At 41.2% G+C, this 27,010-nt stretch overlaps 1 protein-coding gene across 1 annotated transcript in view; it reads right to left on the bottom strand.

The window, feature by feature from the left end:
* The window catches only part of prkg1b (protein kinase cGMP-dependent 1b), a 623,979-nt gene that overhangs the window by 150,859 nt on the left and 446,110 nt on the right, over positions 1–27,010 (bottom strand). Inside the window, exon 7 of the mRNA XM_043712366.1 lies at positions 7,346–7,411. Coding sequence (XP_043568301.1) covers positions 7,346–7,411 — 66 coding nt within the window. The remainder of the gene's footprint in view (positions 1–7,345; positions 7,412–27,010) is intronic.

Here is a 27,010-nt window from a genome sequence, read left to right as displayed (position 1 = left end):
ATGACGACGGATGATACGATGTATATGGAGGTTTGTCGGGTGGTAGGTGCGGACCAGTGGGGTTCTGTCCTGGTGGCGGTTGGAGGGGCGGGGCTCAAGGGCGGAGGAGCGGGAAGTGGAGGAGATGCGGTGGAGGGCATCGTCGATCACGTCTGGGGGGTCTTTGAAGAAGGAGGCCATCTGGGTTGTACGGTATTGGAACTGATCCTCCTGGAATTGGGAATATGGGATGGCGTTTTTACAGGGGGTAGGGTGGGAGGAGGTGTAGTCTAGGTAGCTGTGGGAGTCGGTCGGTTTATAGTAAATGTCCGTGTTGATTTGGTCACCCGAGATAGAAATGGAGAGGTCTCGGAAGGGGAGGGAGGAGTCTGAGACGGTTCAGGTAAATTTGAGGTCGGGGTGGAAGGTGTTGGTAAAGTGGATGAACTGTTCAACCTCCTCATGGGAGCACGAGGCAGTGTCGATACGGTCATCGATGTAGCAGAAGAAAAGGTGGGGGGTGGTGCCAGTGTAGCTGCGGAAGATGGACTGTTCCACATATCCTATGAAGAGGCAGGCAAAGCTGGGGCCTATGCGGGTGCCCATGGCTACTCCTTTGGTTTGGAGGAAGTGGGAGGATTGGAAAGAGAAGTTGTTCAGGGTTAGGACCAGTTCAGTCAGTCGAAGGAGGGTGTCAGTGGAAGGGTTCAATCAGTCGAAGGAGGGTAAACATGTTCTAGGGGTAAACATATTCTTGACTATAGCAAAGATTATCTTGGGAAGAAGCAATGTGGATTTGATACCAAAATCTTATTAAATTGCTGAGCAAGCTGAAGGGGCGTGAGGGACTCATTTTTGTTTGAAGAGTTTGGACAGCATAAATGGGGAGATACCATTCCTATTCATGTAAAGGTTAAAAACCAGAGGTCAAGGCTTCATGGTGATTTACAAAACGCAACACAAGAGAGACTTTTTGAAATCTGCTGTCTGAAAGTGAGGGGAGGGAGATTTAATCTGGGTCCTCAAAAAAAATGGAGAACCACCTGAAGGGAAATATATTTCTATGCCTGCAGGAGAGGGTTGGAGAATGAAGAGAGCTCAGTTCTCTTGCAAAGAGGAGGCATTTGTTCAACATGTGGAATAACCATTGTCTGATTCACTTAAACTAATGAGTTAGCCTCCCTGATCTCAAATGCAGAAGTGTTTTGCACGTGATTATTTCGGACTTGGTCTATCCAGTATCAGACTTGTACATTAGATTCAAGCCTCACAGTTCAGCATTAAAACATGTCACAGATAATATTTAATTCTGATTTCCATTTTACCTGTTTTATTTCTGCATTTATGCTGCTCGCTGCTACAGTTGAGCCAGACCTGACCAAGCATGTAATCTACTGAGAAAGGTCAGAGTTCTGCTCTCTGGTTACAATCCTGCATCATAACATTGTGCCAATTTATTTAAAAAGAGTGAATAAGTCTCTCAGAATCCCAATGCAGCAAGATGAGTCAGTTTGAAGTGATCAGCAGGTGGAACCACTTGTTTTATCCAATTATTTGTTCCCTGACAATTAACAGTGATCCGTGACACTCTCACAGAGTGTACAGTTAAAAAGGTCAGAGTGAGAGCGCGCTGAGTGGCCATCATTGTAGGTAGTTCATGAACATTCAAGAAACTGAAGACATCAGTTGCATCGTGAGTTTTACAGCCCACCCAATGTTATTCTCCAATGTATTTTAGCAAGGACCAATAGAATAGAAACCCTACAGTGAGGAAGCAGGCCGTTCGACCCATCAAGTCCATACCGATCGTCCAAAGAGCACTCCACCCAGGTCCCCCCTACCCTATCCTATCCCTGTAACCCTGCATGGAATGTAAAATCAGATTGTGGGAGATTCCCCCAAGAGTGAAACTGTTTCTTCATTTCAAGTTGGGTCGGATCCTACATGGCTTCCAACCCTCCATCGCCATCCTGAAACAAAGCAAAATTTTCATGGGGTTGGGTCTTAATGACCCCAGAGAAGGGTTTACTGTCCAATTATTATCTCCCAGAAAGAAAAAAAGTTAGTAAAGCTGTATTATTTGCAAGTTAACATACTGATCTTAATGAAGCTCAATTTAGAAGGTAAATAGGATCAGTAAGTGCCATTTATTAGTCTTTCTCGTTGATCTGAGGAGCAGTATGAAGGAGAAGTAGGCCATGTTCTGGCCTGAATTGGCAGCCATTGCTGTGATTGGTGCCTGTGCATAGTCTTAAAAAACCACGAGAGGACCATCGTCTTCAAATTGTCCGAGGTAAATGGAGAACTGGAAGTGTAGGGAAACAAAACAGAAACTGCTGGAAAAACTCAGCAGGTCTGGCAACATCTGCAGGGAGAAAGCAGAGTTAACATTTTGAGTCCAGTGACCTGTTGTCAGAACTTCTTTAGTATACGGGAAAGCTTGATTCTATTGAAGTTTCATTGTTCCTCAGTTTTTTTTTTAAAAAGATTAGATTCTCTACAGTGGGGAAACAGGCCATTTGGCCCTACAAGTCCACACTGACCCTCCGAAGAGTACCCACCCAGACCCATTCCCCTACATTTACCCTAGACTAATGCACCTAACCTACGCATCCCTGAACACTATGGGCAATTCACCTGACCTGCACATCTTTGGATTGTAGGAGGAAACTGTAGCACCCAGAGGAAACCCACTCAGACTTGGGGAGAATGTGCAAACTCCACACAGAATGTCACCCATGGCTGGAATCGAACCCAGGTTCCTGCCGGTGTGAGGCAGCAGTGCTAACCACTGAGCCACCATGCTGTCCCTTTGTTAGTCACACTTCCACTGTAATTTTATCCTTAGTCAATAATAACATTGCAGTGTGCCACTGTTCTGCTTCCACCAGACTGGTGTTGATCAGCTTTTGAGAGTTATTAAAGATGTCCTGTCCGGAAAAAAATGAACTCTGAAGCTGAGTTCATCACGACCTCAACAATGTGCCTGATGAACAGCATGAGATACTTTTATTTTCCACACGCACCCCCAGCATCGCTCCATCCCCAGGAACATTACAGATTCCAGAATGGAGGCAGCTGGCCAACTCAAAAGGTGATCAGAGTAATTTCGTTCCCATCCTGCCTCCAAACTGCTCTGATTTAGAATGGGAAAATCCAGCCACCCAGAGACTCTGGAATTATCCACCAGCCTGTCTGATTTAGCCTTGATCATCCCAAGATATTTTCCTGACTGAGATTCGTGGTGATCATTCTTTAAACCAAAAATGATGCAACGGGTAAAAGAAATAAAATGGCTGAGAGGAAAAGTTGAAGATTGAAATTTAGAAATATTTGCTCATGGCAAAGATTAACGCAACAGTACTTCCCTGTCCTACACTAACACCTGTTAAATTATATATGTACACTAACAGGTAACCACAGTAACTGAAGGGAATTGTCACTTTTGAGTTAGTGTTTGATTTTGGTGAAAGGAAATTTATGAGCTAGTGTACACAGTATGTAAAAAATGTCTAACAGAAAGAGGATTACACATAGATTTTATAGTTTTTACAGCTCCTATCGCTGAACTATCTCCTTCATACTGAGTGTTTATTTTCTACTTATTAGTTCCTTCCAACACATTTGCCTACATTTCCTTAATCTCCTCACCACCACCCACATCTCCAGTCTCTCTCTCGCACTCCCTCTCTCCCTCTAGGTTCAGAAAACCAAGTTGACCTCAGAATCCACAGGCCACACTGGAAAAATATGGCAGGATTTTTGCTCTGAATCCCAGAGTTACTTGGGTGAATGAGTATTAGGTGAGTAGGAGTGGTCTGCGCTGGCAGAGACTCTTAGAATAGAAGAACACACCGAGGACACTATCAGTGATTTCACTTGATTTGATTTGACTTGATTTTTTGTCACATGTACCTAGCGACAATGAAAAGTTTTATTTTGCGTGCAGTACAGGTAAATCATACCATACAATGTTCATGAAGTTAATAGAACACAGCGAGGAATACAATGTTACAGCTGCAGAGAAGGTGCACAGAGAGTGAGATCAATATTAAATTTAAAACTTGAGAGATCTGTTCAGAAGTCTGGGGAAGAAGCTGTTCTTGAATCTATTTGTACATACATATGTTATGATGTGCACACTGGATCAGGGAGGCTGCAAACAAGGACTATGTGAGGCAGAAAAAGGGAAAATAAACAAATTGGTTTCATTTATATACAAACAAAAAACATGATGTTGAAAACAACAATCTTATGAAGCCAAAAAAAAGCACTAGCATCATTGGTCACTCATGTGGGAACTGTAGGTAGGACATAGATTTTCTGATGTGCTTCCCATTCTATCAAGCTCACACAGTCAATGAGGCTGTAATAGATATCTCGTAAAGCCAGGGATTCAATAGGAAGGGCAAACAGAGGCCTCATAATCTGCTGTTAAATTACAGGTTCAAATTACACCAACAACAGGTCACAGACCAGAAAAGGTTACAGAGCAAAAAGGTTACATGTAGCATAAAGGATACAGACCAGAGGAGATTTCAGAACCACACAGAGCACACTTTGACCTGACCACTTCTGAAAGTGAAGAACCTTGAATTTGGGGGACATCTAGTTTCCTTCTGCAGTGACATTGCAATGTTATATGGCACACTCATGGTAGGCTGAGGGAGGCTCACTGGGTAGTACGTTTCTCTTCTGCATTATTGTCTGTCACAGTATATCTTACCCACAAGCAGGAAGCTTCTGGAAGAGTTCAAGGCTTATACATATCAAGTGTGCTGAAAATATCCTTTCCCAATACTTGTGCTGGTCACTCCCAAAAAAGGTCTGGATCTGATGTTGAAGAGTGTAGTCCCAAATCTAACAATACAATTACATAACCCAGGGTGTAACAATAAGCCTCCCTTGTGATCTGAACTTTGCATTGTGCCTTTCACAAGTGCACTTCGTCAATCTTTCCAAAGGTAGCCTGGCTTGGTAACATGAGGCCAGATGTCTCATTTCACATGCAAATAGATTACTTAGCTGAATCGAATATCTGCCCTGGAGAACTGGGATTAACTAAACCATGTGCTCCACTCTTTATAGGGGTTGATTCACTTAGAGTTATAGAGATGTACAGCACAGAAACAGACCTTTCGGTCTAACTCATCCATGCTGACACTTGCTCTCTGAATTCCAGTTCTTTCAGATCGCTTCAAACTGCTAAGCTGATGACTCTCACTTTTCTGAATTTCCACTTCCAGAATGCCAGCCTCAAACCCTCACCTTGCAGTCTTTACTGAACCTAAGTTCTCCGCTATTGCTCTGTCCCACTTCTCTGTCCCACCATTAATATTGTCTTTTTTCTCTGCCCAGGATCCATGCATAGATGACGTACTCCATGAAAACATCAAGGCCTTAGAAAAGGTGCAGTGGAGATTGACTAGAATATTAACATGGGTGAAGGGTCTCAGTGGGAAATGATGAGATTAGCTGTGATCATTCTGTGATGATTGGAGGAAGGTTTGATTGAGACGTTCAAACTTATGAAGAGCTTTGATCAAGTAGGTTTGGTGAAGATTAACACTGGCAAAGAGGTTCATTATCAGAGAACATGGGCTGAAAATAATTGTCAAAAGAAATGTACAGAAGATGAGGAGGCTGTTCCCTGCAGCAAGTTATAATTTTGCTGACAGGATGGTGGACATTCAACATTAACTTTCACAAAGCAACTGGATTATTTCCTGAAAAAAACTTGCAGAAAATATGGGGAAAGAGCAAGAGAGAGTGGCAGCAAATGGAAAACTCTTTCAAAGTGTTGGTATTGATGGGCCCAGTGGTCTTCTTTCATGTTCATTGATCCATGATCTATTTCCCATTTGGAATGGAAGTTGCACAAGTCTACATTCGAACATGAACGAAATGAATTTGGTTAACCCCAGGCTAGGATATTGACTCTTCACTGTTCCAGGAGTGAGTTCCACAAGTCTGTTCACTCAAATTCACCCAAATGGATACTCAAAGCCAGTGAGCTGACACTTTGTTTTTAAAGCGATCAAGAAATCACTTTTAAACACAACATCCAAACATAGAACTTATTTTGTTAAAGTGTTATGAAGAAAGGAAATAAGACCAAATTGTGACAGCAAGGAAACAATTAACAGGATTTCTTGGAATGACCTAAATTAGTCCAATTTACTGTTGAATCATATGTCACACATCATTCTGTTGAGATTAGGTGGCTCAAATTGAAATTTTATGTGTTCTTTTACTTCAGGTTATCTTCAACATCTTTGAAATTTAACAATGACTCCATGAAATTGCAAATCCAATTCTACACAGAGAGCGAAATGTCAAAATTGATGAATGAACACCCACGATGACTGTCCAGCAAGTTGGTAAAAGCTTTATTTTCTGCATTTGCAATCGTTATAGTTAATCATCAGCAATGCTTCTAGGAAGGTTAAGACTGATAGAACTACAATCCTCATGGTATGTAATGGCCAGCCACACCTCCGAGTCAACCTACACCAGCTAAGTGGTCACCTGACCAATGCAGGTGCCATTTCTATTGTGGAACCCAACCAATTTCATTCCAATAATGATTGCCCTCTATCACTGCACTGCCCTATTTATCTGGCAAGACGTATCCCAATAGAACTATCTTTGTAGCTGTGAATGAATGCTTGCCACTGTCATTTGACCTTTGAGGTGAAGTAATGCATTGAGCTATTACTATGTAACTATGAAGTCTTATAGATTAACAATAACATGTTTGCCACTCCACCACCACACCTCACTGTCAACATGTTATCTAATGTGGTCATGTTCAATTGAACGATTTGAAATGCATTGGGTAGACTCACTGGCCCTAATCCTTATTTGTATTGTCCAAGTTACTGATACCAAGGTGGGAAGAATATCCTCACCACTCTTCAGCAGAAGATGGCTCAATCTTGAAAACATGAAAGGTTTGCTACTTACTAATTCATAGTATTTGAACCACAGCTGAGAAACAAGATAATCTCTTGTAAAACTATCAGACTCAATGCACACATCACTGCTACTGAAGTAATCTCTCGTACTAACATGGTCACAGACACAGAATTGGTTAACTTCCCCCAAGAACAGTCCTTGATAATTATTTTTTAACAACCTTTTCGGAGATGTTATTACACACCTTTGGAGCAAGTGAGGCTTGAACTTGGATCTCCTGGCTCAGAGGAAGGGGCACTATCACCACACCACAAGAGCCCGCCAACATCCTGGTGGAAGGAGTTTACCTTATATTGTCATACAACCCTTACAGGTACTAACTGCCTTATGCAACAACACAGGCCATGATTCACATTAATGTGGAAATGATAAGATTGGTTGTACTTACTCTCTATCAATCACCAGACAGGTCACTGTTTCAGCTGCGATCACATTAGCCGTCCTCACATCCTCTCTGTAAAAGAAAACAGGGGTAGAGTGTAAATGAAGTCTATACACATCACTCAGGTTTGTTAACAGTACAGGCAATATAGAACATTGAACATAGAACAGTACAGCACAGAACAGGCCCTTCAGCCCACAATATTGTGCCGACCATTGATCCTCATATCAGGTAAACCTAATGTACGAACCCTCAATTTTCTGTGACCATATGCATGTCCAGCAGTCTCTTAAATATCCCCAATGACCTCGCTTCCACAACTGCTGCTGGCAACACATTCCATGCTCCCACAACTCTCTGTGTAAAGAACCTGCTTCTGACATCCCCTCTATACTTTCCGCCAAACGGCTTAGGGTAACTCTAAACTTCAACACTTGGCAGGGAACCTGGTGGACATCAGATCTGTCTTATTTTACGTAACCTTTACACAGAAAGAACACCAAGCAGTATATACTGAGTGGTAACCAGAGGTAGAGGAGCATCAGAACATCAGACTCAGAACTGCTGAAAAGCTCTGTAAAGATGGCAACAATACCACACTTACAAAAGGCTTTGATTTAATTTTAGGTAGGATTTGATTTATTGCATTTGCTGCTCTCTGTTTGTAAAAGAAAATAAATATAGACAGACCGCATCTGTGAAGTGTCACTGGAAAGTTAAAGCCATTCTTCTCTTTCCATTAAGTCAGGGTAACGTGAGCCATGCTTGCCAGTGGAAACCAGACAGGCAAGCTGTTAAAGTTGCCCTCAGATCACTCTGTCACTGTTGATGCATTTTAACCTACTTTCCTGGGCAGGTGATGGACAGACGCAACAAAACTGGCAGGATCTTGCTTAGATATACTGAACAGACTGGAATGATGCCAGTTGGCCAAGTTTGGTATGTTCTCCAGATGCCCGAGTGAGGAAAACAGCTCAGGATCCCACAGTGTGCCAATCTGCCTGGAAATGCAGTGAGGATTGGAAGAGGCACAATAGGAAGGTGTCCTCAATTTTTTAATGTTTCAGATGGGAGAAGGACAAGGAGTAGACCACAATCTCAAAGTCCACTCACTTCCCACTCTTATGACCATTTTTTATTCATTTCACAAATTAGCTTTATTCATAAAAATACTTTTATCTCCACACATAGTCACTCGAGCAGTTTGGATCTATGCATTGTTAGCGTATTGGGCCTCAGTGGCTGGGCTTTCTGCTACCCAACATTCTTCTCCTAACTACCAGTCATCTGTCATGTCTCACTTATACTGGGTGGGAGATTGGAAGGAACTTTCACAAACTTTCCATGGAAGTTAAAGATGTCCTCGTAATGGAATCATTTTACCTGTCAATCAATGTTTTCTATATCATGTTTTATGATTATACTCAATGTGACTAGACTGAAAGATTGGCAACTCTGATTGGCTGCCTTTTCCAAAGTCCTGACCTTCTCACTTTCACTTCTGATCTTCTAATGTCCACCTTCGTATTTTGCTGCATTCCTCCAGAATTTGGAAGATCAGGAAGGTAGGAAACTGGGTGCAGAAGTGCCCGTCTGTTGACTGTGTTATGAGTACCCTGAAGTTCCAAAATGGCATCTCAGCAAACTGGTCGAGTGAGTTATGTCAGGGTGACATGACAGTAAGGTCTTTTACTTGCACAGCAAGTCCCCACAAGAGTACACGGAACGAGCATATCGTAAGATCAATCGTGCGCAACACTGATATGAGCCTTTTTAGAACTCAACGCTCCAGCTACATCCTTTCCTAATTTCGCATGTGCTCAGAGGTTAAAAGGACCCTCCACCAGCAGCAGAGTTAAAGATTCATCAGTTACTGGCAGTTGGGTTGCTAACTGCTTCTCTCTGGCCATCGCAACATCTGACATGTAGTTAGAGTTTTGTTTAATTTACTCACTTTGAAGTTTGCATTACATATAGACAAAGTGGTTAAAAAAGCATTTTGCACATTTGCCTTCATTGCTCAGTCTTTTGAGTACGGGAGTTGGGATGCCATGTTGTGATTTTACTGGTGAGGCCTCTTCTGGAAGACTGTATCCAGTTCTGGTCACCCAGTTATAGGAAGGGTATTATTAAGATGGAGAGGATTCAGAAGACAATTACCCAGATGTTGTTTGGTATGGATGGTTGGAGTTATAAAGAAAAGCTAGATAAGCTGGAGCTTTTACTGGAGCTTGGGAGGAGGGAGACAACCTTACAGAAGTTTATAAATTAATGAGGCGTATAGATAGGGTTAATGGTAGTTATCCTTTCCCTAGGATGGGTGATTTCAAGACGAGGGGGCACATTTTTAAGGGGAGAGTAGAGAGATTCAAAACAGACATGAGGGGCGAATTATTTACAAAGAGGGTGGTTCGTGTGTGGAATGAACTCCTTGAAGAAGTGGTGGATATGGGTATAGTTACCATGTTTAAAACACATTTGGATAAGTACATAAAGAGGAAAGGTTTAGAGGGATATGGGCCAGTGACAAGCAGATGAGGCTAGTTTAGTTTGAGATTATGTTCAGCATGGACTGGTTGGATCAAAGGATCTTTTCTGTGCTGTATGACTCTATGAGTTTATGTTGCAGATATCTGCAGGGACCAGTGTGACAGATGGGAAGACTGCAGATAATGGCACAGGATGCCCTCAAACAGCTGTGGCATTAGAAGGCCTGAGGTTGGTTTGCATCCACTTGGCACAGAGGTGGTAGCAGACTGGGCTGGTTGGCTGACACCTAATGGCAGGGGCATGAATGGAGTGGAACCATGAGGAAGATGAGTGCTTTCCAACTAAGGGATGACAGTGGGTTTGTTCCATGGAGCTGCTCTCATTCACCTAGGCTGGTGCCGAATCAATCCCAGTCCTGTTCAGGAGCACTGATTATTGGAATACTATCAGAGCCAACAGACGCTTCCATTCCACAGCAGCCTCAATTTCACTTTGAGCAGCACTCCATTGCAGCACTCCTGAGGATACCTTCTCCTCAGGCGGAACTGAGACTTCCGGTGGCACAGTCAGGTTGGCAAGCCTTCTTACAGAGTTGGATGGCATTCCCCCAAGCTGGGAGTTTGGGCACCTGCACAATCCCCATGCAGAGGTGGTGCCAGGCTCTGCCAAGGTCCTTGAGTGGGCCTTTGACTTTCACAAAGTTTTTCTCAATGCATCAAGCATTTTAGCATGTTGACCTATGAGCCTTTTTCTGAGGCTGCATTACTGAAGTGTTGATCTGAGGTCTCTGTACCAGAATTAATGCCAACTTCTACAGTCTCTGCTAACCTTGCCCCTGCCCTGACCACAGGGCACACCTACATACAAAGTCTTGCCAGATGTGAATCCCAGTTCCAAGCTCTCCTCTAATGTCCCATACAGTGTCAGTATTTGAACTGGCAGCTGCAAATGTGAATGACAGCTTTCTTTAACAACTCCCTCTCTTCCACTTTTGCCTGGCTAGGTGGTTTTTCTAGGATATCTGAAAGGAAGAGGTCATTAGGACACTGAGGGGATGCGGAGAAAACAAGGGGTACATATATACAGTATCTGTAACTTGTAAATCAGAATAAACTGCACAATAAGGGAGGAGTATGATGTGAGTCACAGAACAAGGTCAACTTGAAGAGTTTCGAACCCATTACTGGCCACGACCTTAGACATAGCTGCTCAATGCCAGTTTAACTACCAATCCATATAGAGACTTAAACCTGTTGTATTTTCATGTTTATTTCCTTGACACAGAATTGCCTCTCATATTGGGTAGGCAAGCAACACAGGTTCAATTGACTTGAAAAATCACAACCAGGTTAACTTAAGAAATAAATTGATAACGCCATGCTGCTGTTTCACCCTCGTGGTCCTGTAATGTCATTCTGGTTCTTGGCTCATTGGCATACTCAGTTCTCAAAACACCATATAGCACCACTTAATTGCTCTGTGTTTAATTGTTTTCTTAAGCTCCCTCAGTTCCAAGATGATTCAAAAGAAGCACAAGATGTGAACATATTCAGATTGTTTGCAAATTGTTTCCTGAAAATGAATGTATGTTGTTTCTGGAAAGTATAAATCAGTGGCAGCCCAACTGATTATTTTAAACTATATGTTTGTGTAACTATTACTGCGCTCAGGATTGTTAAAGTTGGGATGGCATGTTAAGATTATACAGGACATTGGGTGAGGCCTCTTCTGGAGTTTTCTGTGCAGTTCTACGTGACTTAGGAAGGATCTTATTAAACCGGAGAGGGTTCAGAAAAGATTTACCAGGGTGTTGCCAGGATTGAAGGGTTTGAGTTATCAGGAGAGGCTAGGCATGCTGGGACTTTTTTCCACTGGAGCATCGGAGTTGAGGGGTGACCTTATCGAGGTTTATAAAACCATGAGGGGCATGGATATCATGAATGTCGGGTGTATTTTCCTTTTTGGGGACTTTCAAGACTAGGGGACATATTTTTAAGGTGAGAGGAGAAAGATTTGAAAAAGATATGAAGGACAACTTTTTTACACAGAGAGTGGTTGGTGTGTGGAATGAACTTCCAGAGGAGGTGATGGATATGGGTACAGTTACAAGTTTAAAAGATATTTGGATGAGTACATGAATAAAAAAATGTTAGGAGGGCTATGGGCCAAACATAGGCAGGTGAGAGTAGTTTAGTTTGGGGTTATAGTCAGCATGGACTAGTTGGACTGAAGGGTCTATTTCCATGCTGTATAAGTCTAGACTCTATCACATCCTTCTAAGTTGGGAAATAAAACTTAGTTCTCTGGTTGAACATTCTGCTTGAAATTTTTCTGCTTGAAAAACACATCATCTCCTTTAACTCATGACTGTGTAACTCTGAATTTTTTTGCAGGCTGTCCAAGAAGTGTGATACTTCAAGGCTGTTAAGAATAATTTTCTCCAAACACTTAAAAACGATGGAGATCCAATTGAAATGGATCACAATTGTCAAAGAAACAGCAATTACAGAGATAGTGAGAAATGGCTCTTTGAGCCAATCCAAAATAACTGAAATTACATTACAAGGAAGTCATTTTGATAGTGATGATGGTGTCCCTTTAAAAACACAGCTGCCCACATGACTTCAGTGTCTTTTGTTATGGTGGGAGGGTAGGCGGAGCTGGATGAGCTTGTCCCTACAGCAGAGATACTCTTTCATTTCCATTAAAGTTTGCAACTTTCAGAAAGAGATCAAGTTAGTTGCTATTAAGAAACAATTCATAAACAATATCTTTCCCACAGTTAACCACAATTTCCAATCAGTATTTTTTGTTAGATAAACAGAATATTTAAAACATGCAATAATAAATACAGATCCCCTGTTAACATAACACATTAATCCAGGACATTGTTATTGCTTGAACAATATAAATACATGAACAAATCCTAAATTCATATGCTGTTACAGTCCCAACACTCATTAATGATTTAACACGCAAGTCTTGTTGATATTAGATGATTTTACAATCAAATGAACTGCACTGAGAGCCAAATATTATGGTTGACATCTCAGATGAACTTAAATCAGTTTTAGAATCTTCTCAAAAATATTTACCCTCTTACATTAGTTGGTTTGTGGTTTCTGGGTTGATTTGTCAACACATTTGATTTCAATGGCTTCTCATTCCCTTTAGTTAGCAACTGCACTTACATTGTGAGAAACCTAAAGTTAATTTAAAACTCAGTAATACTTTCCTAAGAAGAAACCAACAGGGTACAATTCAGCCAAACAGATGCATTTTAAGGAAAATAAATTCACTAACTCGGATATCTCCCCATCTGTTTCTTCATCAGTGTATTCTGAAGAACTGTTCTCGAACTCTGTTTCAGTATCTGAATTGCTCATATTGCTTTGAAAATCGTTTCCTTCCATTAGGCTCCACATTAAACTCTGTCAGCTTTTAAACAGCCAGCTGCAGTATCCTATTCATTAGAAGGAGTCTGGCCTGGGTCCAGAGCACCTCCAGGTTCAACAAGCAACAGGACACCAGGAGTTACAACTGCTGAGGAAGGCAAGAACCCGATACCACCGGGGCATTTTGAAAAGTACACCGTCGATGCAAAATGTTGGTTTGTCGCTCATCACTGGGGGCCTTTCATTTACCCAGGCTGCTGCTTCTATCTATATCAGCAATTATAAACCCTCGCAACACTGTTTTTGCACAGTACTGTTTCCCTGCCACGGGATACTTTTAACTTGGCTCTTGTAGTCCTCTGCACCTGTTTATTAACACGTTTGTCCCCAAGACAACACTGCGTCTACTCAACAAATTATCCTTGGGACGAAGCAAGTGTCACCTGCCTGTGATGACCCGGAGTCTATAACCATTGGTAATAGCTCTCACTCCATGCAGAACTGAGCCAACATGTCTTGGAATGCAGGACTGCATTGTAGTGGTGAATTGATCTATGGAATCTAACAGTAGCTATTGCAATGTCGATTAGAAAATTGTATGACAGTTCAGGCATCAATGTTCCACTTTGTCCACTGAAGGTCCATGGCAACTGCTACTCACAGGATACTTTGAAATGGAAAACAATGCAAATCAGCTGTATATAAATGGAGGAACAAAACTAAATTCCACTGCAATCTCAAAAGGGCTAAGATTTAGTTGATGTAAGATGGTGAACTCTCCCATTGGCGATCTTCACCTTAACCTTGCATGTGGTCTTCCCTTGGCTGACTGCTTCAGAGCATCACTGTGAAGCCATTAGGCAACTACGTCCTTCCCATTGCAAGCAGGCACGCCCTTCTCAATGTGTCTGTACCAGTCATTTTCTTCAGTCAGCTAATACTCAACACTTGTTCAGTGTGTTTCAGAATCTCGGCTTTCATCTTGTTCCACCTTATTGCCAACTGTTGATCTTTCACATTGTCTATTGTACGAGGCTCAGGTACATGAAACTCTCTCACAGACAGTCAAATAGAAACTAAACACCTTCCAAAATAAAGATTCGAGAAGAATTATTCTCCATTCACTCTGTTCCTCTCCCTTATCCCTTAATGATGAAGACTATTAGATTGTATTCATTTTCTGCACTTGCACTTATAGTAACATTGTCTGCTAAAAATGCTGCTAATTGCAGGATATTCCCGAAATACAAAGGAACCTCCACCACCTTCACCTTCACCTCCAACATGAAGTGCAAAACACTAATCAACTTCTTTATCATTAAGATTGGGGCTGCCAGACTGCCTTTGCTATTTTTCTACCTACCACTGCCCCGTAGGCCAAAATTCCTTTAAAGATTTCCCCTTACCTTGGCTGAAAATTGCTTCTTGCTGTAGTCTCAATATGACTTCCCCTCCCGTCTCCAAGCTCAACCCTCAAGCATGTTCATTCACAGGACCGGAGCCCCTGCTTCCCACTGATCTCCCAACCACCCCTCAAGTCCCCTTGTTACTCGATATTAATATCAGTTCTCCCTCTCAAGGGGTGTCCCTCTTTCCTATATATCAGTCATTTGTAATGTGGTTGACATTTAACTGCCCTCTGGACAATTACAGATGGGCATAAATGCTGGTCCAGCCACTAATGTCCACATCTCATGAACAAATAAAAAGAAATCGTCACCTATTGTCTTCGCAAACTACTTACCCATCTCCAACTTATTTTGGGAGCAAATGTGACACTAAGGTTGGTAACCAAATAATCATGACATAAAGTCACAGATTTCCAACTGAGTATCATTGATGACCATTCTTCATCTCAGCCCATCTGCTGGGGAAAAGCCCACACTCAAGGCTTTATCTTGAGACTCTGCTTTTTGACCACAATCCTGATGAAACTGGCTCATTCTACCATCCATAAAGTTTGCTGTATGCTTCCTCACTTGCACCAAGTCACCAGTGGTCACTGACCTACCTTGTTTCCCAGTCAAGTGATGTCTTATTTTAAAAGTCTTATCATTGTTTGCAAATGCACAAGAGCCTTGAGTATTGATTTGACCTGACAGTGGTTTATTAGCCTCCAAAACAGACATTGAACTCCGTCACTTCTGAGGAGTTGGAGAGCGTTGAGGACAATCCTTCAGGAACTTAGATGGCCCACTATTGGACCTTCCCCCTGGTTGCAAGATCTCAGGGATGAGAATGCTATTTGCTGAACTTGACTGGCAGCTCCTCACTACTGCCTGTGCCACTGGGAGTGGTGGCAGCTGTTGTAATGCATCAACTGGAGGTCTAGGATCAGTGAGGGAATCAAAGACCAAAAGGGGTGAGGAGGATTCTGAATTACACTGGACTCAGCAATAATGGGTTTCAATTGGCTCATTATTAAACTTAATTTACATCCATCACTGTTGGGGAGGTGACAGACTTTGATATTGTCACTGGACTGTAAATCTGGAGACCCAGGTAATGCTCTGGGAACCTGGGTTCAAATCTCACCACAGTAGATGATGGAATTTGAATTTTGAAAAAAAACTGGAATTAAGGACCTAATGATGACCATGAATCCATTACCAATTGTCAGAAAAACCCACCTGGTTCACTAATGTCCTTTAAGGAAGGACAGAGTTGTCCTTAGCTACACGTGACCCCAGACCCACTACAATGTGGTTGACTCTTACCTGCTTTCTGGACAATTAGGAAAGGGAAATAAATGCTGGTGTAACCAATGATGCCCTCAACCTGTTGATTTAATTAAAATAAAAGTCATGAGTCCTTGTTCATCCAGGTGGGAATCCACCTTCATATTCCGAATTAACTGGAGGAGGATTTGCCACTACTGGGATTCTGACCAGGCCTCTCCTGTGATTAAATGACCATGTTTCATGCCATGATAGACTGGAGGAAATTCAATCCTAACCTTCTCCAGTTCAACACCACTCTAAGGTATGAGTGCTCCTCTAAGTCAGGTCACTTGAATACCGCGATTGAATTGATTGCACCTTCAATGGTAGCCATAAGCTGAGGACATTCCTTGTTAACTTCCCCTTCTCTCACTCCTTTTTTCAGAAGCAACTTAATATTTATTGCCCGAACTTCACGTTTTGTGGCAAGGTGCAATTTTAAGTTCTGTGATGTGTTTCAGAGCACTTTATGCCATGAAAATTGTTGCTTTTATTTAATACAAGAACCGTAAATTAATGTAGGAATAGAAGTGTTTCAACCTGACAATACTAAAGTATTGGGGAGGTGGAGCTTTAAAAGCTAAAGTCACAATAGTCCTACCAGATCATATGCTGCTCTCCTAGTAAAGATAGGAGTGACTGGTGGTGATTTAACATAAGGGTCACCATGCGTTCAGGTGAGGTTGGGGAGGGGGGGGGGGGGGGTGGAGAGATTGAGAAGGAGTGTCCTTCATGGTAGCTTCAACTGGTGCAGGAATTGAACCTATGCTGTTGGCAACGTTCTGCATTGCAAACCAGTCATTCAGACAACTAAGATCATGTCACTGGTCATTCACAACCATGCGTTAATGTCTGCAGAACAGGCTTTGAATCTTACCGTGACAATTAATGAAGTTTGAATTCAAAAGAAATATGCGATTAAAGAGCTAGCCTAATGGTGACCATGCAGAAATGGTCAATTGCCATAGAAAGAACCCATCCTCAATGTCCTTAAGGAAGGAAATCTGCTGGTCTACATGTGGCACCAGACGCACAGCAATACAGTCGACTCATTACTACCTTCTGGGCAGTTAGGTTATGCTGGCCGAGCCAGCGACCCTCAAATCCCGTGAACAAATTATAAAAATGTTAACTACCAGTTCCCTTTATGGCCTTTACAGATCAGGGATATAGACAAAGCAGAAAAGAAGTTGGAGGAGCAACAAACCTTTATATCACTATGCTCAGATATTAATTAAATTATATTCTGCTCATCAAAAGAAGGGAAACATTTATGTACTGGAGACAGGGATGGATTTCTGTCGGACGATCTTAAATGTCATCAGTCACAGTTAATAAGCAAGTTTAAGGTAGTTAGTTTTAAACAATCTGTTCAGAGATGTTACCATACACTTCTGGAGCAGGTGAGACTTGAACCTGGAAGTTCTGGTTTAGACTACCACAAGGGCCCTAGTTTGGGGTGTCCTTGGCTTTTCCCGCTCTTTGAGAAAACTTAACCTTAGGACTGATACCAGGAAATTACTCTTCTTATAAAGAACAATCAATGTATGAAGCAGACTCCCATGTAAAGTACTGGAAACAAAAGAATCCTGCAACTGGTTAAGAAATAATTAAAATTTATAATGGGTGTGTGGAGATGTTGGAGGGGGTTTAAAAGCACATGCTTTCTGAATGTGATTGTTGTTTAAGGTAATGGCTTTGAAAGGGACAATGTTAGAGGTGACATTTCTTTCACCTTGATCTGGTGATATTGTACAGCCTTGGGTGAAAAAAAAGAGAGGGGTTGGGAGTGTGGTGCTGGAAAAGCACAGCAGATCAGGCAGCATCTGAGGAGCAGGAGAGTCGATGTTTTGGGCCAAAGCCCTTCATCAGGATTTCTGTTCCTCGGATGCTGCCTGACCGGCTGTGCTTTTTCCAGCACCACACACTTGATTCTGACCTCCAGCATCTGCAGCCTTCACTTTATCCCTGAAAAAAGAGAAGTTCAGCTCAAGATCATGATGGAATCAAATATGCATCCCTGTCTCCTAATAATTTTAGTGATTCTAACGAGCCAATATAATTTGTGATAATTATTATAATCAGACTATCAAATGAAGCCTGTTGTTAAGTCTCACTGATAGTTCATTCTCAGCCACTCTAATCCAAGCAGACCAATACAGAAATGAGGCTTAGTGGTCATAATCTACATCAATCATCCAAGCTACAGGAGGTTGGAAACTACCATCTGATTGCAAAAAAGCAGGAATGCCCTTAATAAACAATACAGAGGTACAGATTGCTATTTGACAAAATTTAAAAGTTGAAAAGAAATAAAATACGACAACATTGCTTTAATAGAGAATGGGAAGCTTTATTAGACAGTAATAATAAAACATTTATATAACAGAGTTTAAAAGCTTGTAAACCCCTCGAGGACAATGAGAGGATTGTTCTAGTGCAGAATTATCAAATCTTGGAGCCAGAAGATTAGAAAAAAAAAGTGTTGATTTAATGCAAGATTAAAAACTTAAAAGGGAGCAGATTACAAACTGCCTGAGACGTTGCAGATTTTAAAGAGATTACAGGAACAAGAATGAATGAGATGGCAGGAGAAATAATACCACCACAAAGATTGAATGTCAAAGATGAGCAAACCAGAAAACTGGGTTGGATCTCACAGAGAAACAGTCCTTCTGCAATGTTTTAAAATTAAATACTTACTCACAGCTGAAATAACTCAATACACTATTGTACTCAATAGCACCTGGAGGAGTTGATGTTATAAATAATTTCAAAAAGAAAAGAAGGCACACATACTTTTGAAGTTATTCAAATGTTTAATAACTACTTTAATGTAAGAACAAACAAATCCCTTGAAATGGCAAGAAAGCTAGTGGCAGCAATTAGCAAGACTTGCAGATAAGTCCTGAGAGGAAAAGCACAGGAAAGTAACAGCACATTTCCATTTTCCAAACACTCGACAGTCACCCACATCACAAGCCAATACAAAGTGTATGCAAAGCAGCAGATACTGCCAGTCAGTGTCGATGCCACTGAGAAATCAAATAAAAACCAAAGGCACTCACAATGCGCAGCTATGTTAAACGAATGTTAAAGCCATATTATATCTGTGAAAGTCTAAGTCATTTCTAGAAGATGTGTAGTAGGACATAGTTTCAGAGTAGCAAAAAGCAACATGCTTATTGTTGCTAATTGGTTAAATGTGGTGCTGTGTTTCACAGTTAGCAGGCAGTGTACCTTTAAGAGACAGGCTCATGTCATCATCACCATATCATAGCATGACCCATGAGGACATCAAGATTTGTTCTTTGTTTCTCATCAAAAACTGTACAGAATTGATTTATAACCATTATAATGTATTTATACATGATTTTTAAAATGAATAAAGTATAGTTTTGAAACAAAAAAAAAAAGAGTATAAAGAGGATAAGACTCTATGTTAACTGGTGCCACTTGGATCATGACGCACTGATGTTCCCCACCATAAGTAAGAACTCAATGTCAGTGAGGTCATTCTAAAAGATTGAACCGATGCTTCAAAGTCATTTAGATAAGTGCATGTGTAGGAAATGTTAGTATGGATCTGGACCAAGCCTGGGCAGCTGGGACTAGTTTAATTTGAGATTATGGTTGGCATGGATTAGTTGGATTGAAGGGTCTGTTTCTGTATGACTCACTGTTTATTACTGCTCCTGATATGTACATATATCACATATTAGCCAACACAATGACGTGTCCGTGACTCATCAAGTCAATACCCTGCTCGAGATAAAATTCTACATCATGGTTACAGGTCACCACCACCAGCACTGGGAACAAATACTCAAGACATTGATTCAACTGACTTGATTTTGACAGAACTTCTTTATATTAATGGGCAGCTCATTAACCTTTGGCTTGACGCAAGGGTGAGTGCCACTGTTCTATCAGATCAAACACCATAGCTGGAGAGCAGATGTTGCAGCCTCCAGAGATAAAACCATATGTTCCAGTTGGAGTGACTGTCGAGAGTAAAGGTATGCCATGTTAAACTTTGCAATGAGAATGAGAGTTGCAGTGAGATCCTGAGAGTTGAAAATGAATTCATAATTCACAATGAATGCTTCTCTTTTGAGCCCACATGTACGCCCTGACCTCAACATCCTTCAGGTAGCAAACAAAACGTTCACTTGTTTTGTGGAAACACTCAATCCAGGAAGAAACCAAAAGTGAGATTCTTTAGGCTTCTTTGACTCATGGGGAACACAAAAAGGCATTTAGCACATTTGCTTTCATTGCTCAGACCTTTGAGAATAGAAACTGGGACATTATGTCGAGGTTGTACAGGATGTTGGTTAGGCTTCTTCTGGAGTACTGTTTACAGTTCTAGTCTCTCAGTTATAGGAAGGATATTATTTAAGCTGGAGAGATTTCCTAGTATGTTGCTGGCAATGGCGGGTTTGATTTATAGGGAGAGACTGGATAGGCTAGGACGTTTTTCACTGGAGCATAGGAGGTTGAGGGGTGAGCTTATAGAGGTTTACAAAATAATAAGGGTTGTAGGTAAGGTGAATGGAAGATGATGTTTCCCTGGGGTAGGGATTTCAAAACTAGGGGACATATTCTTCGATGAGAGGAGAAAGATGTGTAAAGACATGAGGGTCTTTTTTTATTATACAAAGACTGTGGAATGAACTTCAAAAGTAAATGAGAGAGGCAGGTACAGTTAAAAGACATTTGGATGGGTACATGAATAAGAAATGTTTGGAGGGATATGGGCCAAGTTCAGGCAGGTGGGACTAGTTTAGTTTGGGATTATGATCAGCATGGACTGGTTGGACTGGAGGGTATGTTTCCGTGCTGTATGTCTGTGACTCTAAGAAATAACCCACTGAAATTATTTCTGTAATTAATTAATTCATATTGTCAATAGGAAGGAAGTCTTGACTTTATAAAACTGGTGGAAATGTTTTTCATTCCTATCATTACCAAGAAAGCTTCAGAACACAAAAGCTAACAAGGTTTGGCAGAAGAAGTAAATATTGAGGACAAGAAAGACCTGTAGAAACCACTCAAATGTATTGAGGGATCTTTTGCTGAAGCTGTTCAGACAGCAGAATAGTCTGCTGAACAAACTGATACAGCCAACTTCATTGTCAGACAATGCAGCACAGTGGCTCAGTGGCTAGCACCGCTGCCTCGCAGCATCAGCACCTCAGGCGACTGTCTGTGTGGATTTTCCCTGTGTCTGCATCCTCTGGGTGCTCCATCCACAGTCCAAAGATGTGCAGGTTAGGGGAATTGGCCATGCTAAGTTGCCCATAGCATTCAGGGATGAGTAGGTTAGGTGCATTAGTCATAGGAAATGCACGGTAATAGGGTAGAGAAATGGGTCTGGGGTGGGGTACTCTTCGGAGGGTCGATGTGAACTTGTGCTGAATGGCCAGTTTCCACACTGTAGGGATTCTATGAAACCATTCTATGAAACAACAAAGAGCAATAGCTCTATCCTTCATTGTTCAAAGAAGAATTATCAGTGCAAGTTAAAGAGATAACACAAAGTAAGCAACACTCCAAGTACAATGGCTTAGAATGTGAAAATGTCCATTTGCTAGGAAGACGACTTGTTCCAACAAAGCAACATCTTCCATGATAGGATATTCAAGAGATTTAAAATCTCCCAGATGATAAAATGGGACAATCATTTGAGCTAGCAGGGAAGAATTCTGTTGCAAAGGGAATTCAGGAAATTAAGGGTCTTCCACATAAGGTAATGAACCAACTACTAAATTTAGCAGGAATGGCATCCTCCATGAAGGATATTTGAAAGACAGAAGATCCTCAAGTGTAGAAATGATCTACAGATGGGTTAAGGTTAACCCTAAGCCTACTGCAGAATAGAAGTCAGAAGTCACATGACACCAGGTTACAGTCCAACAGGTTTATTGAAATCATAAGCTTTTGGAGTGACACTCCTTCATCAGGTAAATAAAAGTCAATATTCTTCACATCAAAGACCTACCAAGCTTTCAAGTTGGTAAACAGCCTGTTCTGGAAGAATTGTGTAGCCTCCAGACCGCCAAAGTGTGTGGGACATCATGAGTTGGCAAATATATATTCAGGTATGTAACTACATTTCTAAGTGTTAATGATAAGGAGGAAAAGGCTAGGGATTGTAGTGGGGGGGGGTGGGGGTGCGGGGGCAATATTTTGTATGAGGTAGTAATTCTGAAAGGGTTAATATTAGAAATTGTGTTAGACTCCACCAGTTTGATGGTGTCATGCAGTTGTGCGTGGGGAAAGGCATTGTGTATGTTGAGATCCTGATAGGGACAGACATATCATCCCTGGCTTTTGGGAGTAATTCTATCTAACTGACCAATCTATCTTGTATATCCTACTATGATGAAATATAGCACATCTTTCTGTTAAAACAATCGTCACATCTTGATAATGCTCACTTGTAATGTACCCTCTACCATGATTAATAAAACAACCCTTAGACCCAGTATAGAAAGGAGAATTGGGGGCAGCACCCGATTAAAACATTAGTTAGTGGAGATTAGTTCCGTCATACATATAATAGATTTTATGAGTTAACATAGGCTGAATGCCTTCCTTGTTTTCAGCTTTATTCCTTTCTTTGTGTAATGCTAGGCTCTAGTTGACAATTCTGTAGATTTACATAATCCCACATGACTGAACAGCAGAGTACTGTATCCAAATTAAAAGCACAGACAATCTTAGGCATTTATCTTCTGAATAGACATAAATACTTTTATCACTAATTTGTAGAGCAAGATAGTTAAACACAGGCCATGCTAAATTCTCTTAATACATTGCTTATTTGAATTAAGAAGCTCCTGAGGTATATGTATAAACAGCTGCCCTTGGCTTTCTGCATTTAGGTAATCAGTAGATACAGTAATTTTTTCCCATTTATGTTTACTACCCACCATTAGTTCCTAATTTTCAATAAAGCACAAGAAATACCCAAAAAGCATCATAATATTTTACTGTGAGAGTGCAGGTGAGATTGTGACAAAGAAATAAATTTGCAGCCTAATTGCTGTAACTCTGATTACAGCTGAACATTTTGTACTGAGCTTGGAAACAAAATGCTGTTCATGAGTTTGACGGTGCAATAATACCACAATTTCCAGCTGTAGGTGGTAGCTTCTTCCAGAGGGAGGATAGTCTGAAAAAGCTTTCAACTTTTACCAATGTGGTTGTCACCCTGGGATTGGGAATATTATTATTCGGTAAATGTCTTTCTATTTTAAGGGTTAAATCAATCATCCTGAATTTCTAAAGGGAGATGCATTCATAAATTGACTGTGAGCGTCAGATTGAGTTGAATCACTGTGGCACCTACTCTCCAACCCAGCTACCCAACTGCAGTTTCAGAATCAGGATGTTATCTACATAAGGATAAGGCTCTGTCAATGTCTCTCAACATTTGAAGATGAAACTCTGAAGACTAAAAGAGAATATTAGGATTTTTAAGAATATTATTTGAAAACATTAGAATATTTGAATTTAACTACTGGAAATATATGTTCAAGAAATTAAGACCAGCAGCCTATTGTCAGAGACACATGGATTTCAGTTGACTTTGAACAGTAATTTATTTGCAAATATTATCATTGCTAATATTCTTTCAATCAACCTTTACCCAGAACCTTATTGTAAAAAGTAATCCAGTGTAGTTCTCTGTCAAAATGTAATTGGAAACTATGGGGCACTGAACTAAAGGAGGAGACGTTAGCAGAGACCAAAAGCTTAGTCATGGAGGTAGGCTTTAAGAAAGACTTAAAAAAGGAAATGGAGAGAAATACAAGAGGTTTAGGGAAGTTATACGGCCCAGATGGAGGAAAGCACAGCCGTGAATGGGATGTAGAGAGGCGAGCGTTTAAGTAATGACAGACAAAAACAGAAATTGCTGGAAAAGCTCAGCAGGTCTGGTATCATCTGTGGAGAGAATCAGAATTAACGTTTCAGATCAAGCGACCCTTTCTCAAAACACTCTCAGGAGAGATCACAATTCTGGTGTCCCTCCCATAGGAACATTGTTGTGAAACTAGAAAAAGGTTCAGAAAAGATTTGCAAGGATGGTGCCAGGATTGGAGGGTTTGAGCTACAGGGAGAGACTGAATAGGCTGGGGCTGTTTTCCATGGAGCATTGGAGGTTGAGGGCTGACCTTATAAGGGGTTTGTAAAATCATTGAGGGGCCTGGATAGGGTAAATAGACAAGGTATTTTCCTTAGGTTGGGGGAGTCCAGAACTAGCGGGCATAGGTTCAGGGTGAGAGGGGGGAAGATTTAAAAGGAACCTAAGGGGCAACTTTTTCATGAAGAAGGTGGTGCATGTATGGAATGAGCTGTCAGTGGAAGTGGTTGAGGTTAGTACAATTGCAACATTTAAAATTGTTGTGGAAGAATTACTCAATGTTCTATAAAAAATTACCAGGAGACACAGAAAATCCTTCATGAAATCAAACTTTAATCTTGCAAAATCAAAGCTGTGGCAGTCAGAAAAATGTCTTCCCTGACTGCCCACAAACTCTTTGTTCTTCTACGACATATACAGTTGTTCTTCCCACACTTATTGGATAACATTAGCATACCTAATCATGCTGGCTTGCTTTATCCTTCTAAATTAATCATCGTATGCCACACTGGTTCCCTCCAGCACACCTAACCTATCACATTACAGCACCATCATCTTCAGCATTAGCTCATCTCCCAGTGATTTAACTAACCTATCACAATGCATGACCATTATCTGTTACTGGAGCCCTGTTACATGATCCCGGGCATTCATTGCAACACTAACTCCATTACTGCCATAATAACTTCCATAAAAGGCATCTGGATGGGTTTAAGAATAGGAAGGGTTTAGAGGGACATGGGTCAAGTGCTGACAAATGGGACGAGGTTAATTTAGGATCTCTGGTTGGCATGGATGAGTTGGACCAAAGTATCTGTTTCCATGCCGTACATGTCTATGACTCTATGACCCAAAACTTTAACTTTGATTTCTCTCCATAGATGCTCCCAGACTTGCTGAGCTTTTCCAGTAATTTCTATATTTGTCTCTAATTTGCAGCATCCTTTCTTTTTTTTAAGTAATGGAAATGTTTTTGAGGATTTCAGAGCTCGGGGGTGCGGGATGCTACAGAGATAGGAAGGAACAAGGCCTTGATGGATTTATAGCTTCCTGCAACTGGTGATAGCAGTGAAATTCCTGCACAATGTGGGAATCATTCTGCATATGCAATTTTCATTCTAAATACGGGCATTGAAATTAATAATGTGTAGAGTTGAAAGGAAGTGTAAGGACAACTTCATTCTGCTTTGAGAGAAAGCTAAAAATTGTTCTAAACTGCTATCATCATAAACTAGCTCAACATGTGTCAGATAGGAATGTGTTATTTATCAATATACTCTTAATGGTACTTCTGAGTAGATAGTCATTTTAACCCATACAAAGACACAGAGTCAAGAAAACATGCTGGACATCCCATTTGAGCTCAAACCAACTCTTAAGCACGTGTAATACATAAAATGTGATTGAAACGATGGAAATGGGTTCACTTGTTCAGTGACTTAGTCCAATTGAGAAAACATATTAGGTTTGAAATGGAAGGATAACATCAAGAAGATGGTCTCACTGAATGTTTCCTTCATTCCACCTACAATAGGAATATATTTACAGATCTTAACGCAGCATTAGTTTGAGCACCAGTCTAGAGGTTCTGCCATTCCATTCTATGCGAAGGATCATACTTGATTATACCCAAACCAATGTAAAATGAATTGAAAGGTTTCAAGGATATATTTTAAACATCAGTAAGTTACATGCATTGGGAGATTTCCTTAATATCCATCAATCGATCAGTTCCAGTTCTACTTTAATGGATTTCTGAGATTTGGATGCATAAACAAACATGAGCCTTCAAATAAGTTCAAACACATTTATGACTTTTGTGGGCGGCATGGTGGCACAGTGGTTGGCACTGCTGCCTCACAGCGCCGGAGACCCGGGTTCAATTCCCGCCTCAGGGGACTGACAGTGTGGAGTTTGCACGTTCTCCCTGTGTCTGCGTGGGTTTCCTCCGGGTACTCCGGTTTCCTCCCACAGTCCAAAGATGTGCAGGTCAGGTGAATTGGCCGTGCCAAATTGCCCGTAGTGTTAGGTAAGGGGTAAATGTAGGGGTATGGGTGGATTGCGCTTCGGCGGGGCGGTGTGGACTTGTTGGGCCGAAGGGCCTGTTTCCACACTGAAATGTAATCTAATCTAATCTAATGAATTTATTAACCTGCACTAGAAAAAAAATGTTGCTGCAGTGGAATGCAGTCTTTTGAATTCACTTTTTTTAAAATCTTCTATTCATGGTAACTTAATCCTGCTATCTACTTGATTCCATAAAATACTTGGGTTATCCTTCCTCAGCCTCTGGGGTTAAAAAGTTCAATTTTAAAAAATACTTATTTTTCATTTGTATGGCACTTTTCATGACTATGAATAGCTCAAAATATTGTGCAGGTAATGAAGTAGGTTTGAAGTGTGTAAAATATATTCATCAATTCAGTGCTTACAGAAAATTTTAAATTTACAACTGTCACTTTACAACAAATGCTGATGTACTGGGAAGTGAATATTCATATGTGGAACAGTCCATTTTTCGCAGCTACACTGGCACCACCCCCCACCTTTTCCTCCGTTACATCGATGACTGTATCGGTGCTGCCTTGTGCTCCCACGAGGAGGTTGAACAGTTCATTCACTTTACCAACACCTTCCACCCCGACCTCAAATTTAACTGGACCGTCTCAGACTCCTCCCTCCCCTTCCTAGACCTCTCCATTTCTGTCTCGTACGACCGAATCAACACGGACATTTACTATAAACCAACCGACTCCCACAGCTACCTAGACTACACCTCCTCACACCCTGCCCCCTGAAAAAACACCATCCCATATTCACAATTCCTTCGTCTCTGCCGCATCTGCTCCCAGGAGGACCAGTTCCCATACCGTACAACCCAGATGGCCTCCTTCTTCAAAGACCGCAATTTCCC

Source organism: Chiloscyllium plagiosum, chromosome 22 (assembly GCF_004010195.1).
Source record: "Chiloscyllium plagiosum isolate BGI_BamShark_2017 chromosome 22, ASM401019v2, whole genome shotgun sequence".
Taxonomy (NCBI): domain Eukaryota; kingdom Metazoa; phylum Chordata; class Chondrichthyes; order Orectolobiformes; family Hemiscylliidae; genus Chiloscyllium; species Chiloscyllium plagiosum.
The sequence above is the reverse complement of the archived record's forward strand: the minus strand, read 5'-3'. Positions and strand labels throughout refer to the sequence as shown.